This window comes from Neovison vison, chromosome 14 (genome assembly GCF_020171115.1).
Source record: "Neovison vison isolate M4711 chromosome 14, ASM_NN_V1, whole genome shotgun sequence".
NCBI lineage: Eukaryota > Metazoa > Chordata > Mammalia > Carnivora > Mustelidae > Neogale > Neogale vison.
The window spans coordinates 27,300,056-27,323,904 of record NC_058104.1 but is presented as its reverse complement, the minus strand read 5'-3'; the positions used below and the strand labels follow the sequence as shown (position 1 = coordinate 27,323,904).

At 43.8% G+C, this 23,849-nt stretch overlaps 2 protein-coding genes across 3 annotated transcripts in view; one reads left to right on the top strand and one right to left on the bottom strand.

Annotated features, from left to right (window-relative positions):
• Window positions 1–10,257, bottom strand: part of BFAR (bifunctional apoptosis regulator) — a 28,143-nt gene extending 17,886 nt beyond the window's left edge. The window contains exon 1 of the mRNA XM_044232780.1: window positions 10,017–10,257. The gene's annotated coding sequence lies outside the window, so the exon portion shown is untranslated. The remainder of the gene's footprint in view (window positions 1–10,016) is intronic.
• A 4,215-nt stretch (window positions 10,258–14,472) lies between these two features.
• Window positions 14,473–23,849, top strand: part of PARN (poly(A)-specific ribonuclease) — a 155,277-nt gene continuing 145,900 nt past the window's right edge. For both annotated transcript variants that reach the window (XM_044234160.1, XM_044234161.1), the window contains exons 1-6: window positions 14,473–14,607; window positions 15,073–15,150; window positions 16,493–16,572; window positions 17,264–17,331; window positions 17,418–17,499; window positions 23,612–23,672. In XM_044234160.1, coding sequence (XP_044090095.1) covers window positions 14,589–14,607; window positions 15,073–15,150; window positions 16,493–16,572; window positions 17,264–17,331; window positions 17,418–17,499; window positions 23,612–23,672 — 388 coding nt within the window. In that variant the 5' untranslated portion in view covers window positions 14,473–14,588. The remainder of the gene's footprint in view (window positions 14,608–15,072; window positions 15,151–16,492; window positions 16,573–17,263; window positions 17,332–17,417; window positions 17,500–23,611; window positions 23,673–23,849) is intronic.

Sequence of the window (23,849 nt, the reverse complement as noted above, 5' to 3'; positions counted from 1 at the left end):
TATTGAAATTCATTTCTTACCAATTAGCCTTTTATTTATTCGTTTTTTAAAAAAAATTTTAAAGATTTTATTTATTTATTTCACAGAGACAGACACAGTGAGAGAGGGAACAGAAGCAGGGGAAGCGGGAGAGGGAGAAGCAGGCTTCCTGCTGAGCAGGGAGCCCAATGCAGGGCTCGATCTCAGGACTCTAGGATCATGACACGAGCCAAAGGCAGACACTTAACTGACGGAGCCACCCAGGCACCCCAAGACCCAAATTTTTATTCAGAAACCAGAGCTCTTCAGAATGACTCGGCCCCAGAGGCTTGCTGTACTCTTCAATTCTGTGGTATTCAACCTGTCATTTCAAACTTGTCTCTGTTTGCAGTTTCGCAGACTTTTCCAAACTCAGGCATTCTTCCCCCTTAATTCTGAACTAGGTAATTAACACCTGTCATTTCATGTGACGCTTAAACACAAACCAAAGTGTATCCCCGGGAACAGGGCACAGGGGGTGGACAGTGGAATGAATCTCCTCCCCCAGTCCTCTCTGGAGCCTCGGAGACAGGGAGAGAAGACAGGAGGCAACAGGGACATTCTAATGCTTACTTGTGAAGGAACTCAGAAAGAGCCAGAAAATCCAGGGCACCTGGGTGGCTCAGTTGTTAAGCGTCTGCCTTCGGCACAGGTTATGATCCTGGGGTCTTGGAACCGAGCCCTGCATCGGGCTCCCTGCTCAGCAGGGAGTCTGCTTCTCTCTCTCCCACTCCCCCTGCTTGTGTTCCCTCTCTCACTGTCTCTGTCAAATAAATAAATAAAATGTTAAAAAAAAAAAAAAGAGAGAGAGACAGCAAAACCCTCTCACAGTGCCTGCTGTGCGCCGAGTTTACAGAGAACATCCCAAAACATCCTCAAGAACACTGGTTTTCTCAGAGGCCTTTAATCATGTCATGGCAGGAGGGGTGTGGCCCCACAGCTTGGGACTTTAGTGTCTGAACTACATGTTATCGCTTAAGAGGTACTTATTCCTCTGAAAGTGCTGCTTTCCCTCATGGAAATAACCCAAAAGCAGATAGACAGAAATAGCAAAAGATCAAGTAACTTTGGTTAAAATGTATACTCTTTCTCTGTTAGCTTTCACGTTTTGAACTGAGGGCAAACTAACGCTGAAACTAGCGTTATTCCTATAGCGATTACTATGATTCCACGGTAATCAAAGTCTGTGCAGTTTCTAGTTTGTTAAAGACTATCTTAAGACCAAGTTAGTGGCCATTTCAGCTTTTCAAAATATGACTTAAAAATACATTTTAGATGCCATTGTGTGGTTTGTTTTCTCTCATGGACGGGACTGGAAGAGATTATGCTGAGTGAAATAAGTCAAGCAGAGAGAGTCAATTATCATATGGTTTCACTTTTTTGTGGAGCATAACAAATAGCATGGAGGACAAGGGGCGTTAGAGAGGAGTAGGGAATTTGGGTAAACTGGAAGGGGAGGTGAACCATGAGAGACTATGGACTCTGAAAAACAATCTGAGGGGGTTGAAGTGGTGGGGGGGTGGGAGGTTGGGGTACCAGGTGGTGGGTATTATAGAGGGCACAGCTTGCATGGAGCACTGGGTGTGGTAAAAAAAATAATGAATAATGTTTTTCTGAAAATAAATAAATTGAAAAAAAAAAGAGAAAGAAACTTTCAGAGCTGGTAAGGTAAGGACCATCTTTTACCTTCCAGTTTTTTTTTTTTTTTCTTTAAGATTTTATTTATTTATTTGTCAGGGATAGAGGGAGAGAAAGCGAGAGAGCACAGGCAGACAGAGAGGCAGGCAGAGGCAGAGGGAGAAGCAGGCTCCCCGCGGAGCAAGGAGCTGGATGTGGGACTCGATCCCAGAACACTGGGATCACGACCCAAGCCGAAGGCAGCTGCTTAACCAACTGAGCCACCCAGGTGTCCCTACCTTCCAGTTTTAAAAGGCCAATGGGTGAGGGGCCATGGTGATGGCTCAGTTGGTTAAGTGTCTGCCTTCAGCTCAGGTCAGGATCTCGGAGTCAGTCATGTGCTCTCTCTGTCTCTCGGTCAATTAAATAAACAAAATTAAAAAAAATTCTGGGTCTTGAACTGATGGCTGCAGAGGCACGTCAAGAGGTATGTGTGTGCTCTCAAATTACACGCCAGGATGCATTTGTGCAGAGGAGTGTGTAACATGGGCACTTGCCTGAAGGAAATCTATAGTTTTTATTAGGTTCTCAAAGAGGATCAAAAAAATCCAAAGAAAGTAAAAAACTACTGTTTAACCACCAGCATACAGAAGTGGGTTTTTGTTTTTGTTTTTTTTTCATTTTAAAAGATTTTATTTCTTTGTGTGAGAGAGTGCATGTGCACACCCCTGTGGTAGGAAGGAAGACAGGGGTAGGGAGACGGAAAAGAAGAGAATCCCAAGCAGACTCCCTGCCAAGAGTGAAGCCCCAGGCAGGGCTCCATCTCCTGATCCTGAGCCAAAACCAGCAGTCAGAGGTTTAACCAACTGAGCCACTCAGGAGCCCCAGGATAAAGACTTATATATATATTTAAAAGATTTTATTTATTTAAGAGAGAGAGCATGAGCAGTGGGCAGAGGTAGAGGGAGAAGCAGACTGCCTGCTGAGCAAGGAGCCCAACATGGGACTCAATCCCAGGACCCCGGGATCATGACCTGAACTGAAGGCAGACGCCTAACCACCCAGGCGCCCCATTAAAGATTTATTTATCTGAGAAAGAGAGAGAGGGAGAGAGAGAATACAAACAGGAACAGAGGGAGAGGGAGAGAATCTCAAATAGGTTCCCTGCTGAGCGCACAGCCTGAAGTGGGGCTTGATCTCACAACCCTGAGATCACGGTCTGAGCTGAAATCAAGAGTTGGACACTTAACCGACTGAGCCACCCCCAGGATAAAGACGTTTTAAATGTTTTACAGCCCTCTGCTTCCTAGAGTGGTTCTAATGAACCCAGGTGAGCCTTTTCAAGGTAAGGCAGTATTACTGCCGTGAGCTTCCACTCTCTGTGTCCTGGAACCCTCTCCACATGGGCAGCCCACTCCACTGTGGTGACATCTGGCCTTTGGACAGGCTTTCACATGGTGTTGCACCTTCCTCCCCCTCTCCCTCACTGTCTTTTTCCTTCCTGCTCCTCTCTCCCTTCTCTTGAATTAGTAGAGTGTTCAAAAAAAAATAATAATCTGATTTCACATAAAAATCCAGACTCCTGGCTTCTGCTGAAAAGACCGGAAGACCTGGCAAGACTGGGATGTCATTCAGAGTGACAAGACTCAGCCTGAGCTGAGTAACTCGGTAGCTGCACCCTTCAGACAGGGCATGTCTGCTCAGGTTTGCTACTCCTCACCCACTTGTTTTCCTCATTTCTGTTTACTTCCTGACCTAAGGCATATTTGTGTGAATTATCTGTGATTTCGTGACCTTTCCCGTAGTTGATGCCTTCAGAGTCTATGGACAACCACATGAGGTTTCTAGGTTAACTGGTCTTAGGCTAGCAAGCTTAAGGAGTTCTATCAGCAAATAGCTTCCCTGTCTCTTGATTTGCAGGCGGGTTGTTTATCATCATTGCTGAGAAAGTGCCTCTGGGGTCTTCCATAACCTCTTCTAAATTACTGCTTCTATTCTGTTTTAAAGAGGCTAGATATCCCTGTTCAATAGATTCCATAGGTGAAAGGCTCTGGATAAATCTGAAGGCAAGTCTGAAAATTCCAAGTTGGCTTTATTCTCATCACATCTTCAGAGACCAAGGTCAAAATGAACGCAGTGAGCTGTGGGCTTGTCTGTGTATCAAATATTTAGTACAGGCCTTTAAGACACCTGGTTTAATATTTTGGGGGGTATTTACTTCCTGGTGCTAAGAAACAGTGTAATTTCCTTTTTCCCATAAGAGCTAATGTTTAGGAGCACCTGGGTGGCTCAGTGGGTTAAGCTTCTGCCTTCAGCTCAGGTCATGATCTCAGGGTCCTGGGATCGAGTCCCACATCGGGCTCTCTGCTCAGCAGGGAGCCTGCTTCCCCCTCTCTCTCTGCCTGCCTCTCTGCCTACTTATGATCTCTTTCTCTCTGTCAAATAAATAAGTAAAATCTTAAAAAAAAAAAAGAGTTAACATTTATTTGCACCATTTAATAGAACACTTTGGTTTTAAAATCAGAAGATAGGTTCTGAGTCGCAGCTTCACTATTTATGAGCTATGGGATTGTGGGAAAATTAGTCATTCTCTCTAAGTCTCCTGTTCGCATTCGTAAGGAATGGGGTCACCACCACCAACCTCACAAAGCTGTCCTAAGCATTAAGGAGACAGCAGCACGCAGGAAGTGTTTGGTAAATGTTGTCTTATAACTGTCCCTCAGAACAATGTGTTACTTAAAATATAACTTATAAGAAACTGTTTTAGCCGTCAAGCATGTTTAGATATGGCCTTAAGAAAAACATGTACTGGCAACAGGCCTCTGCAGGAGAGTACGGTATGTGTCCTTGAAGCTGAGCAGCTGGGGATGCCCCACTGGCTCAGAGCGGGACATTTTCCCGTTATCTCCGCTTCCCCGAGAGCGCCCGTGGCTAATTAGATGCGCCCTTTGAAGGGGCCTGCTCAGCTATAAATTTTATACTGCTTGACCAGACCTAATCTGCTTTTCTCCTTGCTTCTCTATGACTTATAATCAATGTATAACCCCTATTCCTTGTTTATCTACACAGCATATGATTAATGTATAGCCTTCCTCGGCTCCTTTGCTGATTACTGTCTATATCTAAAAAATACGGAACTGAGGAGTTGTTCCCGGCGACAGTCTTTTCTACTGTCATCTCCCGCTCCCTTTCTCTTGCAGCTGATTTGTTTGTGTCTCATGCTTCTCCCGGCCACCGTCAGGAGGTGGCATGGTCTCTTCTTTCCCATCCAGGTGTGGGACACTTCTCATACCGTGCAGGTGAGGAGGAATCTCAAAAGTTGTCCCCAGCCTCGTGCCATATAATCGACAACTTGTTCTGACATCTCACCAATGGAACTTTTTTTAAAAAAAATTATTTATTTATTTGACAGACAGAGATCACAAGTAGGCAGAGAGGCAGGCAGAGAGACAGAGAGGGAAGCAGGATCCCTGCTGAGCAGAGAGCCTGATGCGGGACTGGATCCCAGGACCCTGAGATCATGACCTGAGCCACCCAGGTGCGCTCACCAATGGAACTTTTAAAACACTTGCAAAGCTATTACTTCCTGAGGAAAATACTATCTCTAAAATTTCAGTGTCAAGAAATGGCAGAAAGTTTTGGAAAACATGAATATGTAAAATATGACATGAACAAACTGTATAGTTGACCTTTTCTAAAATGTCCATGGGCTTGGTCTGTTGGCATAACTGGTAGGAAACAATGATCACAGTCTGCTGACTTGGGCAACTGCAAGATCTCTATCACTGTAACCTTTTCTATGTTTCCCCAAAGAAATACCTAACCGACATGCTATAGTTGCCTGAAAAATCAATGAAGGAAGAAAAAGGGCTGGGATATAAACAATCTCCCAATTATTCTGAGTGATTAAAGAACCTGCAAGGAACTTGGCTACTGCTCCCACAGAGGGGCAATTGTTTGATTTGCTCAAGTACTCCTCTGTGGCTTCAACTAGAGGGCTACTCTCTGGAAGGAGCTGACATTACTGGTGTCACCTACTGGATTCCTTAGTCACCCCAACAGCAATTAATACAGTAATCTGCATTGGATTTATCAAAAAAGAAGCCATTAATTCTGAGTTTAAGTGGAGAATTTTTCCCCTTAGCTTATAAAGATTTCACATTAATGACTGTTAACTCCTTAAAAGTTATAATCTTCAGGGACGCCTAGGTGGCTCAGTCAGTTAGGCTACTGCTTTCGGCTCAGGTCATGATCCCAGGGTCCTAGGATTGAGTCCCACATTGGGCTCCTTGCTCAGCAGGGAGCCTGCTTCTCTGCCTCTACCTGCATTTGCTCTCTCTCTTTCTCTCTCTCTCTCTGACAAATAAATAAATAAATAAAATCTTTAAAAAGTTATAATCTTCAAACTACTTTGTTCCGTGGTAGATAATTACCTCTTTATTCAACAAAAAGTTCTAAAGATAGTACATACCTAACGTTTTAGGAATAATCCTTTGGAGGGCTAATTTATTGGAATTCCAGCCTGAAAATATGATCTCAATCATTTCTTAGCAAAGACGTCTCACTGCAAGAATACAAACATTCTGGCTTCATATGAGCCTTTACTTAGGCTATTTATTTCTTTTCATTACATGTTATGTGGCAACAAAGAATAATGACAACTGCTAATATTTACCGAGTCCCTATAATGTAAAAGGTAATCCTATGAGATAATTATTACTCTCATCTCCATTTTAAAGATGAGAAAATGGAGGCCTCATTAACATAGGGCAGAGCCAGGTGCTGAATCATGGTCTGAGTTAAAGCCTGACCTCATAACACTACATTATTCCAACAAAGTAGTCAGTAATGGCTAATGGATCAAAGGACTAATTTGCTCCTTTATGCTGCTACGACAAAGCTGAGAAGTCCAAACTGAGGGAAATAAACTAGGCTATGACAACACTGCATTTTGGAACATCAGCTCCAGCTTATGGCTGTTAGGGTGAGCTTGAGTTTCCATGAGATAAATAAGCAGCAACAGTCACCACAGAAATAGGGTGAGAGGGGCACTGGCTTGCTCAGGCAGAAGAGCATGTGACTCCAGAGTTCAGGATCATGAGGTCCAACCCCATGCTGGGTGTAGAGATCACTTAAGTAAATAAACAAACTTAAAAAAAAGAAAGAACGAAACAGGTGTGCTTCTGGGGACACACTATAAACACTGGCAGAATACTACAGACATTTTAAATGCAAAGAGAGTGACTGCACACATCTGGTGACTATGAAATAAAAAGAAATGTGCCCAAATGTAAGCAGGCCAGAGGCAGAAACCGCAATAAAAAGAGAATATCATGTGCATTTCTTGTAGGCTGCAGAAACTGGTGTTCATTACTACAAGAGAAGCATTTCTGGGCTCTTACCATATCGACTCTCATCAAGAAGATTTTCTTTTTGGAAAGAGTCAGAAATTACTAGGGGAAAGGTAGCTAGCTAGCTCACAGGAGGTTGACTTGCTGCCTGGACGTGGAGGCTGCATGATTTACTGATCCTAGTGGTGCTGGGCAAGAGAACATACTGACAGGTGTCCTGGCTTTCCATGAGACGCTTTTGTTTCTGTTATGTGGCATATACTCAATGACCTTCCTGTGTTAAATGCCATAGAAGTCCAATAATGTGATTAAAAAAAAAACCAAAACACTGGTTAGTGAGCATACTTCAATTACCAGTTTGAGTAGTCTTTCCCTCTCTCCCATCAAATCCTGAGCTCGAGATCAGGTATCAAGCTACAGAATTCTCTCATCATTCCTGAAGTAGCCGGCACAAAGATAGGTTCTGGATATTTTAGATGGAAATCAAATCAACATGTATCTAACTCCTATGGTAGTAATTTCTTTAGAACTTCGGAAAAAACACCTGGAAGTTTGGTGAACCTGAATAAGGATAACCGAGAGAGAGGTCCAGGAACATATATTTTAAACAAGTTCCTTAGGAGAGTCTTATATACACAGAAGCTGGGGACTAGAGAGCTGTTACATACTAATAAATAAATACATATACCTAAATATATACTTCAAACAAGGTATGAGTAAGGTGTGAGCAAAATATAAAGTTTAAATAACACTTCCAATCTCATTTCCTCTTCTCTCCAATCTCTCCTCTGACCAGTGCCTGAATCAAAACTCAAGCTCATAGTTCTGAGCTTATCATTTAAGAATCTTTATGTCCTGCCAACAAACCAATGCAACTTTTTAATGACTATTTTTTTTCCTTAAAGCAGGCTCCATGCCCATGGTGGGGCTTGAACTCTTGACCCTGAGATTAAGAGTCCCATGCTCCGTGGACTGAGCCAGCCAGGAGCCCAAACACAACTTTTTAATAAGAACACTAAGACTGGAGGCAGAAAGACTGGTTTTAAATCCCAATTCCACAAATTCAGTGTGACCTCCAGCAAGTCACTTAATCTCTGTGCCTTAATTTTCTCATCTGTAAAATGGGAATTTTTTGAAAAAAGATTTTTTAATTAATTAATTTATTTATTTGACAGACAGAGATCACAAGTAGGCCAAGAGGCAGACAGAGAGAGAGGAGGAAGCAGGCTCCCTGCCGAGCAGAGAGCCCGATGTGGGGCTCGATCCCAGGACCCTGGGATCATGACCTGAGCTGAAGGCAGAGGCTTTAACCCACTGAGCCACCCAGGCGCCCCTGTAAAATGGGGATATTAATACCACATTACTGAAAGGGGTGCTGATAGGATTAAAAGGACATATGCATGGCACTCAGAATAGTGCCCAGCACAAAAGTGCAACATAAATGTTAGCTATTACTATTATGATAACTATCTCCTATTACTCATCTAGTCACAGACGACACTTTGGTCCCATCTCTTAATTCCTGCTCCTTGGGCATTTTCCTGTATCACACTGTTCCGGTCATCTGTAATGCAGCTCCACACCATCACTGGGTCGAAGGAGTTCAAATGACAAGATCCAAATCCCCTGGGACTTGAAAGTCTTTAATGAGCAACTCTCCTCACACTCAAGTCAATCCTTTCTGCCTCTGTGCATTAACGTAACATTCATTTGTGAAGAAACACACCTCCCAGGCTGTAATTTCCAAGGAGAGTCTTGTATACTTAAAAAGGTATGTTCTTAGGCATAGAGAGATGTGGGTTCCAAACGGTTCACATTTATTCTTCCTGAGCCTCTTCATTCCCATTCTTAAGTTCAAGATACCAGTATCTGCTCTGAAGGAGGTTTAAATGACAAACTGTCCATAGGTACTCAGAGTCTACTGAATAGAAGACTTACTAATAGTTGCACACACTGAGCGCCAGCTACGTTAGTAATGTCAGCGCCGGGCCCTAGAGCACAGTTTCCCCCACATGTTTACGGAGACAGGCAGCGAAACGCAGAACACACACATCAGACACCCAGACTGGCTGTTTACAAAACAGTCCTCACAAGAACAAACAACCTAACTCCGCACGTGCACTCTGCGCCGGCTCTGGGATGTGCCCCGGGGAAGAGAGTAAAACTTCTTCCTATTGGCCTTTCCGAGGATGACATCAAGACCACCCTCCAAAGGACCGACCAATGGGCTTTAGCGGGGAGGACCCAACGGCGACAGCTGAGGGCATGACAGCGTCTGGGCTCTTTTTCCCCGCCACCAAAGTTGGGGGTGGGGGGCAGCCGCCCTGGGTAATGACAGGGCCTCCTGCCCCGCCAAAGATCCTCAGTTAGACACAATCTAAGTCTCATGTACCCCTTTTTATTATTTTTTTTTCTTTTAAAGAAAAATCCCTTTTGCACAAGTTTCCATTAGGAGCCGTGAGCTCGGAATCACAAGAGCTGGGTTCTAGCTTAACCCCAGTGCGACTTTTGGGGTTTCACTTTCCCTTTTGTGCGCGTCTGTTACCCTATTTTATAACGGGAGCAATCGCTTCGCTATGGGGCAGGAACTGCCTGGCCCATCAGACCCGAAGTTCAGACTATCAGGATCCTGATCAATTCCGGACGCACCGCCGGCGGCTGCGGCAGGGGCTCCTGAGGGGTGGGCGTCCCTAAGTCCCCCCTTCCTCCACGGTTTATGGAAGCCGATGCTCCCTGCCTCGCGCCCCGGGAGGTCCTGGAGTCGCCGGCTCCGACCCTGACCCTCGAGGGGACGCAGGCGAGACCCGGCGACCGGCCATGCCGACGTGGTGCTCTCGTGAAGGGACTGGGGGAGCTAGCCACCCGGGGATCCGCGCCTCGTGGCCGGGACCGCGGGTACCCAGGACCCGGGCCCGGGTGAGGAGCCCAGGGCACCTCCTCTGACCCGTCTCCCATAGCCGTCCTCCACACGCAGCCCCGAAATCGAGCCCGGGCCTCCCCCATTCCCTCCCCCGCCACGCTGGGGCTTACCACTCGGCTCCTTCCCGGCCCACCTGGCCGCCCGCCGCCTCCCGGACAGCCGCGGAAGCAGAGGAGAAGGCGTTCGCTTCACTTCCGGAAGTAGCCGAGGACTGACTGCGGAGAAGCGAGCCCCCCGGCCTGAGACCATAGAGGAGAAACAGCACTCTTCCAACCCTCTCAACCCCGCGACCTCCCCGCTGCCTAGAGCGGCCACGCCCGGGCCGAGGACTTCGACGCATGCGTGCCATCTCTGGTCCCGCCCTTTACTCTCCAGGGCCAGACTTAGAACCCTAGCGTTAACAGCCGGAGGGTAAGGCTGGCCTCGGAGTTTGGCCGTCCGCTAGCCTGTTTCTGTGTCGGGAGGGAATAGCTTTACCCAGAAATTCAATATTATAAGATCTCACTGCGGTCCCCATAATTTTTTTTTTTTTGACTCCGCATCTCATGCAGAAAAATCCCAGGACCTTGGCTGGAGTTTCATGTGCACTATTAAGAACTGGAAATAAAATGACTATACCACCGCGTTTTCCTCCCAGTGTCTTGGTCCATTGAGAATTCATGCTGATGATCTGTTTTAAACCACTGGCCTGGAGATTGATAAACTGGTCATTTGGGATGACATTTTTCTATAGATCAAACTGGCAAAGAATTGAAAGACTGGTCCTGGGGCACCTGGGTGGCTCAGTGGGTTAAGCCGCTGCCTTCGGCTCAGGTCATGATCTCAGGGTCCTGGGATCGAGTCCCGCATCGGGCTCTCTGCTCGGCAGGGAGCCTGCTTCCCTCTCTCTCTGCCTGCCTCTCGGTCTGCTTCTGATTTCTCTCTGTCAAATAAATTTTAAAAAAGAAAAAAAAAAAAAAAAAAAAAAGAAAGACTGGTCCTTTGCTAGTGCTGGGAGAGTGTGAGCGCATTTTCCGGAGAATAATTTGGCACTAGGTGTCACCGTGTGTGTGTGTGTGTGTGTGTTTGGTAAAAGATACATAACATAAGATTTGGAGCGCCTGGGTGGCTCAGTGGATTAAAGCCTCTGCCTTTGGTTCGGGTCATGATCCCAGGATCCTGGGATCCAGCCAGGGGTAGGACTCTGCTCAGCAGGGAGCCTGCTTCCCTTCCTCTCTCTCTCTCTCTCTCTGCCTGCCTCTCTGCCTACTTGTGTTCTCTGTCTGTCAAATAAATAAAACCTTAAAAAAAAACAAAGGATACATAACATAAAATTTACCATTTTAGCCATTTTTTAAGTGTACAGTACAGTGGCATTAACTACATTCACATGGTTGTGCAACTATCACGAGCATCCGTTTCCAGGACTTTTCTTTTTTTAAGATTTTATTTATTTATTTGTAGAGAGAGAACGAGCACAGGCAGACAGAGAGGCAGGCAGAGGCAGAGGGAGAAGCAGGCTCCCTGCTGAGCAAGGAGCCCGATGTGGGACTCGATCCCAGGACGCTGGGATCATGACCTGAGCCGAAGGCAGCTGCTTAGCCAACTGAGTCACCCAGGCGTCCCCGTTTCCAGGACTTTTTTCACCTTCCCATACTGAAGCTGTGTACCTGTTAAACGTTTAATACCAACCCATCCTCCCCACCCACCTGCCTTTCTCTCTAGCCTCTGAGAACCACCATTCTACTTCCTATTTTTGTGAATCTGACAACTCAGGTACGTCATATGAGTAGAATTACACTTTGTCTTTTTGTGACTGACTTATTTCATTTAGCATGATATCCTCAAAGTTTATCTATCTTGTAGCATGTGGTCAGAATTTGCTTCCTTTTAAAGGCTGAGTAGTATTCCCTTCTAAGTATATACGACCTTTTGTTTACCTACTCATCTGTTGATGGGCACTGGATTGCTTTCCTCCCTTCTTCTACTAAGAACACAGGAGTGTAATACCCATTCAAGCTTCTCTTTTCAATATTTTTTTGGTGTATGCCCAGAAATGCAATTGCTGCATTAGAGGATAATTCTATTTTTATTTTTTTGGAATCTCAATACTGTTTTCCTCAGTGGCCACACCATTTTGCCCTCCCATCAACAGCATGGAAGAATTTCAGCTTCTTAACTAAGAGATGGGAAAGATTATCTCAATATGGTTTTTTTTTAAGATTTTATTTATTTATTTCACAGACAGAGATCACAAGTAGGCAGAGAGGCAGGCATAGAGAGAGGGGGGAAGCAGACTCCCTGCCAAGCAGAGAGCTGGATTCGGGGCTTGATCACAGAACCCTGAGTTCATGACCTGAGCCGAAGGCAGAGGCTTTAACCCACTGAGCACCCAGGCGCCCTTCAATATGGTTTTGATTTGTATTAGTGATGTTGAGCACATTTTCGTGTTTATTGGTCATTTGTATACCTTCTGAGGTGAGATGTTTATACAAGTCCTTTGTTTATTTTTTAATCAGATTTTTTGGTCATTGAATTGTGGGAGTTCTTTGTATATTAATGATATTAACCCCTCATCAGATGTATATATGATTTCTCCCATTCCATGGGTTTACTTTTTACTTTTTTTTTTTTTAAGATTTCATTTATTTATTTGAGAGAGAGCACAAGCTGGGTGATGGGGCAGAGGGAGAGGGAGAAGCAGGCTCCCCACTGAGCAGAAAACCTAATGCAGGACTCCATCCCAGGATCCCAAGGTCATGACTGGAGCAGAAGGCAGCTGCTTAACTGACTTAGCCACCCAGACATCCCATTTTTTTACTTTGTTGATAGAATCCTTTCATTCATGAATATTTTAAGTTTTGTTGTAGTCCCATTCATCTGGTTTTTTTTTTTTTTGTTGTTGTTGTTGTTGTTGTTGTTGTCTGTCCTTTGGGTATCATATTTTAAAAAATCATTGCCAAATCCAATATTATGAAGCTTTTGCCTTATGTTTTATGCTGACAATCTTAGACTTTCATGAACTCTTACATTTAGATGTTTGATCTAGTTTGAGTTAATTTTTATATGGTATAAAGATCCAACTTCATTCTTTGCATGTGGATATCCATGTTCCCAGTACTATTGTTGAAAAGACTCTTCTCATTGAATGATCTCTACATACTTGCTGTAAATCATACGTCCATTTACACAAAGGTTTATTTTGGGGGTCTCTATTTCGTTGGTTTCTAGGTCTTTATTTATGCCAATACCACTCTGTTTTGATTACTATAGCTTTGTAGTAAGTTTCATTATTTATCTAAATTACATAGATCTTATTTAAATTATCTGAAATTATTTCAGTTAAAGTTTAAATTTAAGTGGCCATATGTGTCTAGTACTTTCTGTATGAGACTTCTTAAGCTGCAACAAGAAGGTATAGAGGATATTTCAAGCCTGAAGTTTTACTATCTGTATTTTCCTCTTTGCCATTCCATCTGAACTCTAGCATTCACACTCACTCTCTGCTGTTCATACTAGGGATAGTGTACATAATTAGCTATATGTAAATTTCCATTGAATGAAGCAAAAGAAATGAACTCGTGGAGGGAACTGGTGGGGAAAATATGTCCAGACTCTTCTATGTTCTTTAGAGTACTTGATGCTTCCTTTTGGGGGAAAATGGTTATCCTTTTTTCCAAAGACAAACGGATTTGTACTCAATAAATCTCAAACTAAGAGGTGTGAATGCAGGAGAACTGTGACAAGTCCGAACTCTAATCATATCTAACATTTATTTATACAGTACTCCATAATTCAGACTTTATCTCCACTTATCTTCAGCCCTATTTAGTGAATGAGAAAATTGAGGTTTAGGAAGGTTGAATACATCCCAGACGTAATTAATTGGAGACCTAGCCATTGAAAGCAGGTCTTCTAAACAACTTTAGAGTCTAAACAACTTCACATCTTTGTGAAAGATGAAAGTGAATTCACTCAACCTACGTTTACTTAGCATCTACTGTGCATCAACACCGTTGTACGCTCTGAGGATCAATCGTATACTCCCAACCGTCCAAACCAGCAAGATCTCCCCACTCCCTTTGGTTAGTGCGGAAGATAAAGGTCTCAGGTTTGCATGCTCCTCACCTCTCTTAAGTGACCCTCCTTCCTATTCGTCTTCACCGCCCCCCCCCCCACCTAAATTATTTTCACTGCAGCACCGGGCTCTTTGTCTTCACAGCGCTGATTGCGTTTCCAAGTGCCAAGTTTCAGTCCTGCCTACTTTCCCCTTTTACCCGGTTAAGCTCCAAGGGAGCAGGGACTTTCTCTTCTGTTCATCCCCGTATCCCCATCCGTTTCAGAGTGCCTGGCACACAATGTTGCTAGGGAATATTTGTTCACCAACTGGGTATCAAGACATGAACATTTCTTCGGAAGTTACGGTCCCCACGTCTGGCAGAGCCAGCTAGACCGCATCCCGGGAATTCCCACCACCGCGCTCCGCCTCTGTCCCTGGAAAGAGTGAAAGGAGCCCAACCTGGCTCCGCCCCCGCCGCTGACGCAAGCTCACGTGACGCGCGCCGGCGCGCGCTGTTTCCGGAAGTCGCCGCCGTGGTCTTCCCCGCGGCTGCCTCCGCTGCTGTTGCGGTCCCTGCGGAACTTTGCGAGTAGAACGGCTGAGGCGGGCCCGGGCGGGGCCGGGGTTCAGGCCACTCTGCAGAATGGAGATAATCAGGAGCAGTGCGTGTCCTCCGTGCACCTCCCCGAGTCCCCACGGCTCCCCTCGCCCGGCTTGCTAGGCCCAGACCAGGGCCGGTTTGCTTGACGGGGCCTAGATTGAGGCAGCCCCTCAGGGGTTGCTTCCTCTTAAGTCTGTGAGCTTTGGGGAGCCCTGTCCCTCTCTGTCCCGTGCACCCCTAGGGGCCTTGTCCTCCTGCCCGGGCATCCCCCAAGGCCGTGTGTCTCTGTGGCCCGTGTGCTTCTGTGGCCCGGGCACCCCCCGTGGCTTGTCCTGGACCCTTGACCCCCTCCAACCGTGCACCGGTCTGGGACTTGATACTCTCCGTCTTGTTTATCCCTCTAGGACCTATCCTCCTCCAGCCTGAGGTCTCAGGATCTCCCCTGCCCTTCTTTCCTCTCCCATTAGGACCTCTTGGGCAAAAAGCCAGCCCACCGTTTCTGAGCTGCTTCTCGGTTTCTTCACAGATTTTAAGAGTAATCTTCACAAAGTGTACCAGGCCATAGAGGAGGCCGACTTCTTCGCCATCGATGGGGAGTTTTCAGGTATCCCTCGCTTGCAAGCTGGAGGCTAGCAGGGTACAGATAAGGCTTCTGACTCCCTGCCCTTCCGCCTGCTGGCCGCTCCTCCCTGTTTGTGGCCTTGGGCGTTGTAGGAGTCTATGTTTCCTCTTACACGTTTCAAGGGTGTAGAAGAGGTGCTGTGGGTTTGTGATCGTTCAAGCTCTGAAAGGTTACAGATTGAGATCATGGTTTTGGTGCTGCTTGAAACTGTGACACGCACGTGGTAGGGGTAAGGTCAGACTTTTTTTGGTGTTTGGTAAAATGTGCATAACATAAAATTTGCTATCTTAATCCTCTGGAAGTGGTTTTTGTAGTTCAGTGGCTTTAAGCACATTCACATCGTCTTCCATCCATCTCCAGAACTTTTTTATTTTCCTGGAACTGAAGCTCTGTACCAGCAGTAACTCTCCATTTTTCCATTCCCGCTGCCTCTGGCAGCTATTATTTCTGTCTCTATGAGTTTGACTGTGCTAGGCACTTCATATAAGTGGATTCATAGACTGTTTTTCCCTTGTGATTGACTTTAGGGTCAGGCTTTTGCAGGTAAATGAAGGCATTTCTTTATACATTAGGGGAAGTGTTCATTGCCTGCCTCAGCATGGGTCTTGTATGTGTGTGTAAAACTTGATATCAACACTTAACGATGGCAAAGCTTTTTTTTTTTTCCTTTGGATAGAAAACTAATTTCTGAGCTGTTGAAGTCAGTATGAACAATTGGTGTAGATAGCCTCTTTTGCTACCTGATTTTATGTGTTTAAAAAACTTCAGTCCTTTTCGAAGGAATCCATGCTCAGGTCGCTATGCTAGTGACCTTTAAGCACGAGGTTTCTAGTTGGAGTCAGTTCCCTGGGAAGCTCAATTTTCAGCAGAAGTAATTTTGGTTTTTGACCTTGAAGATTCTTTGTGGTGTAAATATTACTCCAAACTATTGATCAAGATTGGTACTCTAACAATAATATACATGAGGATTCCAAACAATAATATACTTCAGGATTCCTAAATCATCTGGTTATGCATTCATCCTTTTGAAGGCAGCAAAACTTATTTAATGATGGAGATTGCTTTCTTAAATCATTATTATGGCTTGAAGCCTGTTTTAGACACTAACACTCCCTGTTATCAAATTAAAGCATTCACATCTCTAAATTCATTATTACAGTGTGTTTAGCTTGGTGGCCAGTGAAATTAATTCTCATTTTGAAAAAATGAAGTAGGGAGCACTTCCGATTAATTGTAATTCATAAGAATATGAAATTAGGCGCTGTTGAATAGTTGACTGATGCTTTTACATGAGTGTTAAAAAAATGTCATTTTTTAAAATTAGGGATCAGCGATGGACCTTCAGTAACTGCATTGACAAATGGTTTTGACACTCCGGAAGAAAGGTATCAGAAGCTTAAAAAGGTAAGTGGATGTGCTCCAACATCTCCCCCGGCCCCACATTGGTCTTCCTTCTGTTGAATTATAAAGAAATGTTATCATTAAACTTGCACGTTAACTTCTCTGCTCCTGCTGTGAAATGATATTTTAATGATGTTAAAAATAACAGCAAAAATAATTGTTTGCTGGAAAACATTTTGGGGAAGGTTTAGTATTTTCGGTGTTAATTTGGTTTATAGGGAATAGAGTGTGGTTATTTTAATCATTTGGAAATAGGCCTAATGTGATGCTCTGGTTGGTGGATAGATGCTTAATAGGGAAAAGTATTAAGAAATGTAAGTAAATTAATAATACTTCTGATACATAATTTATAATCTTTTGTAATTGGAAGTATTCTGCTAAAAGTCAGATTGGGGCACCTGGATGGCTCAGTGGGTTAAGCCGCTGCCTTCGGCTCAGGTCATGATCTCAGGGTCCTGGGATCGAGTCCCTCATTGGGCTCTCTGCTCAGCAGGGAGCCTGCTTCCCTCTCTCTCTCTCTGCCTGCCTCTCTGCCTACTTGTGATCTCTGTCTGTCAAATAAATAAATAAAATCTTAAAAAAAAAAAAAAAAAAGTGAGATTGAGTAGTTAGAAAGCCCGTCTGACTGAGAGTACTTTTGCTCACGTTGCATTTACAACACTGATTTGACAGGTGTTTTGTTTCCCTTTTCCAGCATTCCATGGACTTTTTGCTGTTTCAGTTTGGCCTTTGCACGTTTAAGTATGACCACACAGATTCAAAGTAGGTTGTTTTAATAAACGGCGGATTTTTTTTTTCCCTGGTGTCGTGTAACCCACTAAGTCTCCTTTTTGTCTTCTTTCCCTCAGGTATATAACAAAGTCATTCAACTTCTACGTGTTCCCAAAACCCTTCAATAGATCCTCGCCAGATGTCAAGTTTGTTTGTCAGGTTGGTAGCATAATTGATTTTCTTCTTTTACGAAGTGCTGATGGGGCAGTGCGGAAATGTGGATTCAGAATTCTTTTTTTTTTTTATTTTTTTATTTATTTGACAGACAGAGATCACATGTAGGAAGAGAGGCAGACAGAGAGAGAGGGGGAGGCACTCTCCCTGCTGAGCAGAGAGCCCGATGTGGGGCTCGATCCCAGGACCTCAGGATCATGACCCGAGCCGAGGGCAGAGGCTTTAACCCACTGAGCCACCCAGGCACCCCCAGAATTCTTCTTAAAATTTGGTTCTGCCTTAGATTTTGGGTTTTTAGCAAACCATTTCACCTCTCCGACTTTCAGTTTTAGGGTGGCAAATTAATGACACTGCTCTTTTCTTCTTTCTTTTAGAATCAGGGGTAAGAGCAAGAGACAGGCAGACAGAAACCAGAACCCAGGGTTTATTATTAAGCAAAGCTGATTTGGGGAACGTGGCTTTGTAATGTGTTTCTGTTTGGGATTTTTTAATATCTTACCCTTGTTTGAACCTACAGATCAGGTCCTTCAGGCTTCTTCCCTTCCTATTCTCCTTGTACTCATCTCCAAGAGTAGAGCTCTCTTTTCTAGAGAAACAGAGTATATATGCATCCTGTTCAAAAAGAGAGAACCCAGAAGGGGCTAAAGTCATATGCTCATTTCCATTTCCCTCATTCTCCAGTGAAGAAAGAGAGCCCGTAGTTTCCTCCCGAGGAGGAGAGGGCATGCTCTCTGTATCAAGGTAAGAATTCAGGGAGGTTGGCCTTTAGAGCTGTAGTTCATTTGGTAGATCTCAGTAAGTATCAGTTTCCTCTTCCTGTTCTCTTAGTAATCTGTTATAAAGGATAAAGAGGATGCAAGTGAGTGGTATAGTGTGTGCATACGTGATTAGAGACAAGGGATGATCTTTTTTACCTTATAATCTTGTGTCTTCACTTCTCTCTCAGCAAAGTTAGTTCATTTGAGTCTTGCCATCCTTCCCTCTGCTTGTAAGTAGGAATGCAGTTAAGAAAGCCTGGAGTGTAAGCTTCTGAGTGACTGAGCCATGCTAAATTCTTTCTGTAATACGGCAAGTGAAATTAGGAATTAATCCTATGCCTGGGGCTGTAGAGGAAAGGTGAAGATAATTTTGGTTTTGGAACCTGGTTTCTTAAATAAGCAAGCAAGCCTTTATTCTGCATTCAGTTAATAGCCTTTTATCAATTATCTTAGTCAGGGATACTAATTAAATGGTATTTATAGATTCTTTCTTATTTTCTTTTTTTTTATTCCTTTATTTGACAGAGAGAGATCAGTAGTAGGCAGAGAGGCAGGCAGAGAGAGAGAGAGAGAGAGAAGCAGGCTCCCCGCTGAGCAGAGAGCCCGATGCGGGACTTGATCCCAGGACCTTGAGATCATGACCTGAGCCAAAGGCAGAGGCTTAACCCACTGAGCCACCCAGGTGTCCGTATTTGTAGATTCTTACTGAGGAAAAAAGTGGGCTCCGTTTGGCAATTTGTGTGGATGAAGTTTTCCAGTAATACCTCAGGAGAAGATAGAAATGTTAAATGGGTCCCATGACATTAGCTGGGCCTCAGTTGGGCAAAAGCAGACATTGGCAATGAGACACCTTAGGAATGATGCTTTGTTCTAAATACCAACACGAGTGCGGATGCTCCAGATGCGGACTGGAAGTGGATAGGAAGAACTCTGGGTCGTACGAAGCCATTCTCTGGCCACAATGGGAATGTTTAACGCAATTCTAGTTGCCACTACTCCTTACAAAACACACAAAAAAGATGTGATAGAGTCGAACAGGCCAGAGACTCATGTGTAAAATGGACATTGTGGGGGGGGGCGCCTGGGTAGCTCCATTGGGAAAAGGTCCTACTCTTGAGTTCAGCTCAGATCATGATCTCAGGGTCGTGAGATTGAGCGCCAAGTCCGGCTCCGCACTCAGCATGGAGTCGCTTGTCCCTCTCCCTCTGCTTCCCCCCACCACCCCACTTGTACACATGTGTATGCACGTGCTCTCTCTCTCTCTCTCTCTCGAAGAAATAAAAAAATAAAATCTTAAAAAAATGAAATAAAATGGACAATGATAAATGTTACAATTTTTTTAATCTGGAAAAGCAAAGTCACAGAAAAGGTTTAGACTTAATATGTAAATTTGTGAATTATATGGATAAGGTAAATGATACTATCTTTGAATTTTTGTTTTGTTTTGTTCTCCATCCAAGATGATTTCTGTTTTGTTCAAAATTCTGGCACTGTTGGGACATCTGGGTGGCTCAGTAGGTTAAGCATGTGCCTTCTGCTCAGGTCATGATCCCAGGGTCCTGGGATCAAGTCCACACTGAGCTCCTTGCTCAGCAGGGAGCCTGCTTCTCCCTCTCCCTCTGCCTGCCGCTCGCTCCCCCTGCTTGTGCACACGGGCTTTCTCTCTGACAAATAAATAAATAAAATCTTTAAAAAAAGTAAAATTCTAGGACTGCAGCAGACTTCCATCTTGCACAGAAGTTAGCTTCTAAAGTCAAAGAGTGGGGCAAAAATCATGTCTAGGCAAAAATCACCTTGGAAATCTCTTATCATCCTTAAAACAGGTAGGGTTTGGGAGTATAGCAGCACAATAGGCTCTTTGAAAAATAAGTGTCTGTACACACAGTAGAGATGCTTACACTCTAGGCAGGCTATGGAAGAATGGGCAGACCAAGAACCACATACACTCCCAGGGAGTGTACCCATCCCGTCTGCCTGCCTCTCTGCCTACTTGTGATCTCTCTCTGTCAAATAAATAAATAAATAATCTTTAAAAAAAAAAAATTTTTTTTTTATGAGTACAGTTGATAGATAATATTACATTAGTTTCAGGTGTACAACATAGTGATTCAACATCCCTGTCCTGCTGTGCTCACAAGTGTAGCTACTACCTGTCACTGTACAAGACTATGAAAATATTAATGATTGTGTTCCCTATACTGTACCTTTGGTTCCTATGACTTCATCATTCCATGACTGGCAGCCTGTACACTTCCAATGCCTTCTCCCTTTCCCTCTTTCCCCTCTAGCAACTTTCAGTTTACTCTCTGTGTCTTAGGCATTTACCCTGTTTTTATCTCTTTTTCTTCTCTTTTTCTCTTGGTGAGCATCAAATGTTGAATTCATTGACAATTATACATAAATGATTGTGAAATATCAAAATATTGCTTCTGTTTGTAGAGTAAATGAGTTTTTTTAAATACCCTCTTCCTCATGCCACCTCCTTCCCCATTTCTCTCCTTTTTCCTTTTTTTTTTTTTTTTAAGATATTTATTTAAGAGAGTGTGTGAGTGAGAGAGAGAGGGAGCACAAGCGGGCAGGAGGGACAGAGGGGGAGGGAGAAGCACACTCCTTGCTGAGCAGGGAGCCCGACATGGGGCTCGATCCCAGGACCCTGCGATCATTACCTGAGCTAAAGGCACACGCTTAACCAGTTGAGCCACTCAGGCGCCCCTCCTTTTTTCCCAACTTTTATGACTTGTATACATACACAGATTTCCTCCACTTATGATGGTGGCATGTCCCAATAAACCCATTGTAAGTTGAAAACATTGTAAGTCAAGACTGCTTTTAATACCCCTGACTTGCTGGACATCATAGAGTAGCCTACCCTATCTTAAGTATGCTCAGAACACTGAAATTAGCCTGCTCTTGGGCAAAATTATCTACCATAAAGCCCATTTTGTAAAGTTAAAAATCTCATGTCATTTATTGAATACCATATTAGAGTGAAATACAGGATGGTTGCTTGGCTGGTGTGCCTGGCTGGCTCTGTCTGGACCAGGCAATTCTTGATCTCAGGGTTGTGAGTTTGAGCCCCGTGATGGGTTAAAAATGACATCTTTAAAGAGAAAAATAGGAATGTTTTTATGGGTACAGAATGGTTACAAGCACTTGTGTTTGCGTGGTTTGAGCAGGACCTGCCACTGCCTGGAGTTAGGAGAGAATGTAGTATGCTATAGATCACGAGCTCGGAAAAGATCCAAAATCAAAAATAGAACTATAGTTTCTTCTGAATGCTTATTGCTTTTGTACCACCGTGAAGTGGAAAAATCCTAAATTGAACCATTGTTAAATTGGGGATCATCAATATCCATAGGTCTACACATGTATACCTAACTTTAGCTTTAAAAAAAAATATATATATATATATATATATATATATATATATATATATATATAATCTTGGTATTTATATTTTACGTAACATGTATTTTCCACTCAACATGGTTTCTTCATATTTCACAGTATGGATGTATGTACTTTAATTGGAATTTAGAAGCTTTCCAAAGGTTCCTTTTTTTTTTTTGGAGAGAGAGAGAGGGCAGGGAAAAGGGCAGAGAGAGTGGGAGAGAGACTCCTAAGCAGGCTTTGTGCCTAGCATGGAGTCTGACATGGAACTCAGTCTCATGACCTTTGATATCATGACCTGAGCTGAAACCAAGAGTCAGGTGCTTAACCGATTGAGCCACCCAGTTGTCCCAAAGGTTCCCTATTTTAAACGGTATTACAGTCAGTATTCATGTGAGGTGTATCTTGGTGTATATTTAGGACTTTTTTTTTTTTTTTTTAAGTAAGCTCTGTGTCCAGTGTGGGACTTGAACTCAGGACCCTGAGATCAAGAGTTATATGCTCTCCTGAGTGAACCAGCCAGGAGCTACATATATGTAGGAATATTTTTATGGTGTTTGAAAAATTTTTTTAAAACATTTTACTTATTTGACAGAGAGAGAGAGACAGAGGGAACACAAGCAGGGGGAATGGGAGAAGGAGAAGCAGGCCTCCCACTGAGTAGGGAGTGCAATGCGAGGCTCCATCCCAGGACCCTACAATCATGACCTGAGCCGAAGGCAGATGCTTAACCCACTGAGCCACCCAGGTGCCCTACAGGATTTTTTTTTTTTTTAAAGATTTTATTTATTTGACAGAGAGAGAGAGAGAGAGAGGTAGATCGATCACAAGTAGGCAGAGAGAGATCACAAGTAGGCGGGCGGGGCAGGCAGGGAGCTGGCTCCCCGCCAAGCAGAGACCCCGATGTGGGGTTCGATCCCAGGACCCCAAGACCATGACCCAAGCCAAAGGCAGAGGCTCAACCCACTGAGTCACCCAGGTGCCCCAATGGGTTTTTTACAGATTTCCTAGAAGGGAAATTGCTAACTCATCGGGCATATGCGTTTGAAATTTTGATAGCTGCCTGAAATTGTTCTCCCAGATAGCTCTGCTCACTTTTTAAATCCTGAAAATGTTACATTTGGGACAAATAGAAGGTAATGGATACTAAGCCCAAATCGATTTTGTAGGTTTAAGGATTTTTTTTTTTAAATTATGGTAAGAAATACATAACAAAATTCACCATTTTGAGTAGATTTTTAAAAGATTTTATTAGAGAGAGAGAGAGAGAGAGAATGAGCAGCAGAGAGAGGAGCAGAGGGCTTGATCCTAGGACCCCGGGATCATGACTAGAGCCGAAGACAGATGCTTAACCCACTGAGCCACCCAGGTGCCCTTATGGTAGTATTTTCTTAATGTTCAATTCAACGTCTATATTTCGGCTCACTCTGGGTTTGAGATATATTTGTGTAATCAGTCTTGTTCCTGGGAACTTTTCTCTATTTTTGATCTTGGATGTAAAGTCCAGCCAGTGAAGATTTTAGGTTTTCACAGTCACCCTTGGGGTGGATGTTGATGTGTTACAACTTGCCCATGTGAGCTACTTTAAGCTTGAACTGGTGGTGAGAGGCTCTCAGGACATTTTATTTCTTTTTATAGTTTCCTCCTCAGTGCACTGATTGGTAGTTTTCTGCCTTTATGGGAGAAGATGTGTTTACCCATTAGAATTTTCTAAAATATCGTGAAACGAAGCGTATTTGTTTTATAAGCTCTACAGGAGAAGAGCCTAGATAGCTTAAATGAATGGGTCATTTGGCAGCCTTGGAGTAGCAATCCTAATTTTCTGACCTTTGGCATGCCACTTCCTTGGCTGTCTGCCTTGTTTTCATGTGTGAGTTACCTCACTGCTTCTGTTCACCTATCTGCCGCCAACATCACCAAACTGTGTGTTCTGTTCCCTCTCGTTTCAGAGTTCAAGCATTGACTTTCTAGCAAGCCAAGGATTTGATTTTAATAAAGTTTTCCGCAATGGTAAGATTATTTATGGCTTATCCCTAGAGCTTGTAATTTGGGTCTGGATGAGAATGATCTTTTTGGGCCTGCCCTCTGAGACAGAATCTCAGAGTCCTGGTATACCATGTGCAGCCTTAGAATTTTTAAAAAACTCTTTTATTGTGCCTTTTAAAATGTGTAGCCTTGTCTACCGTG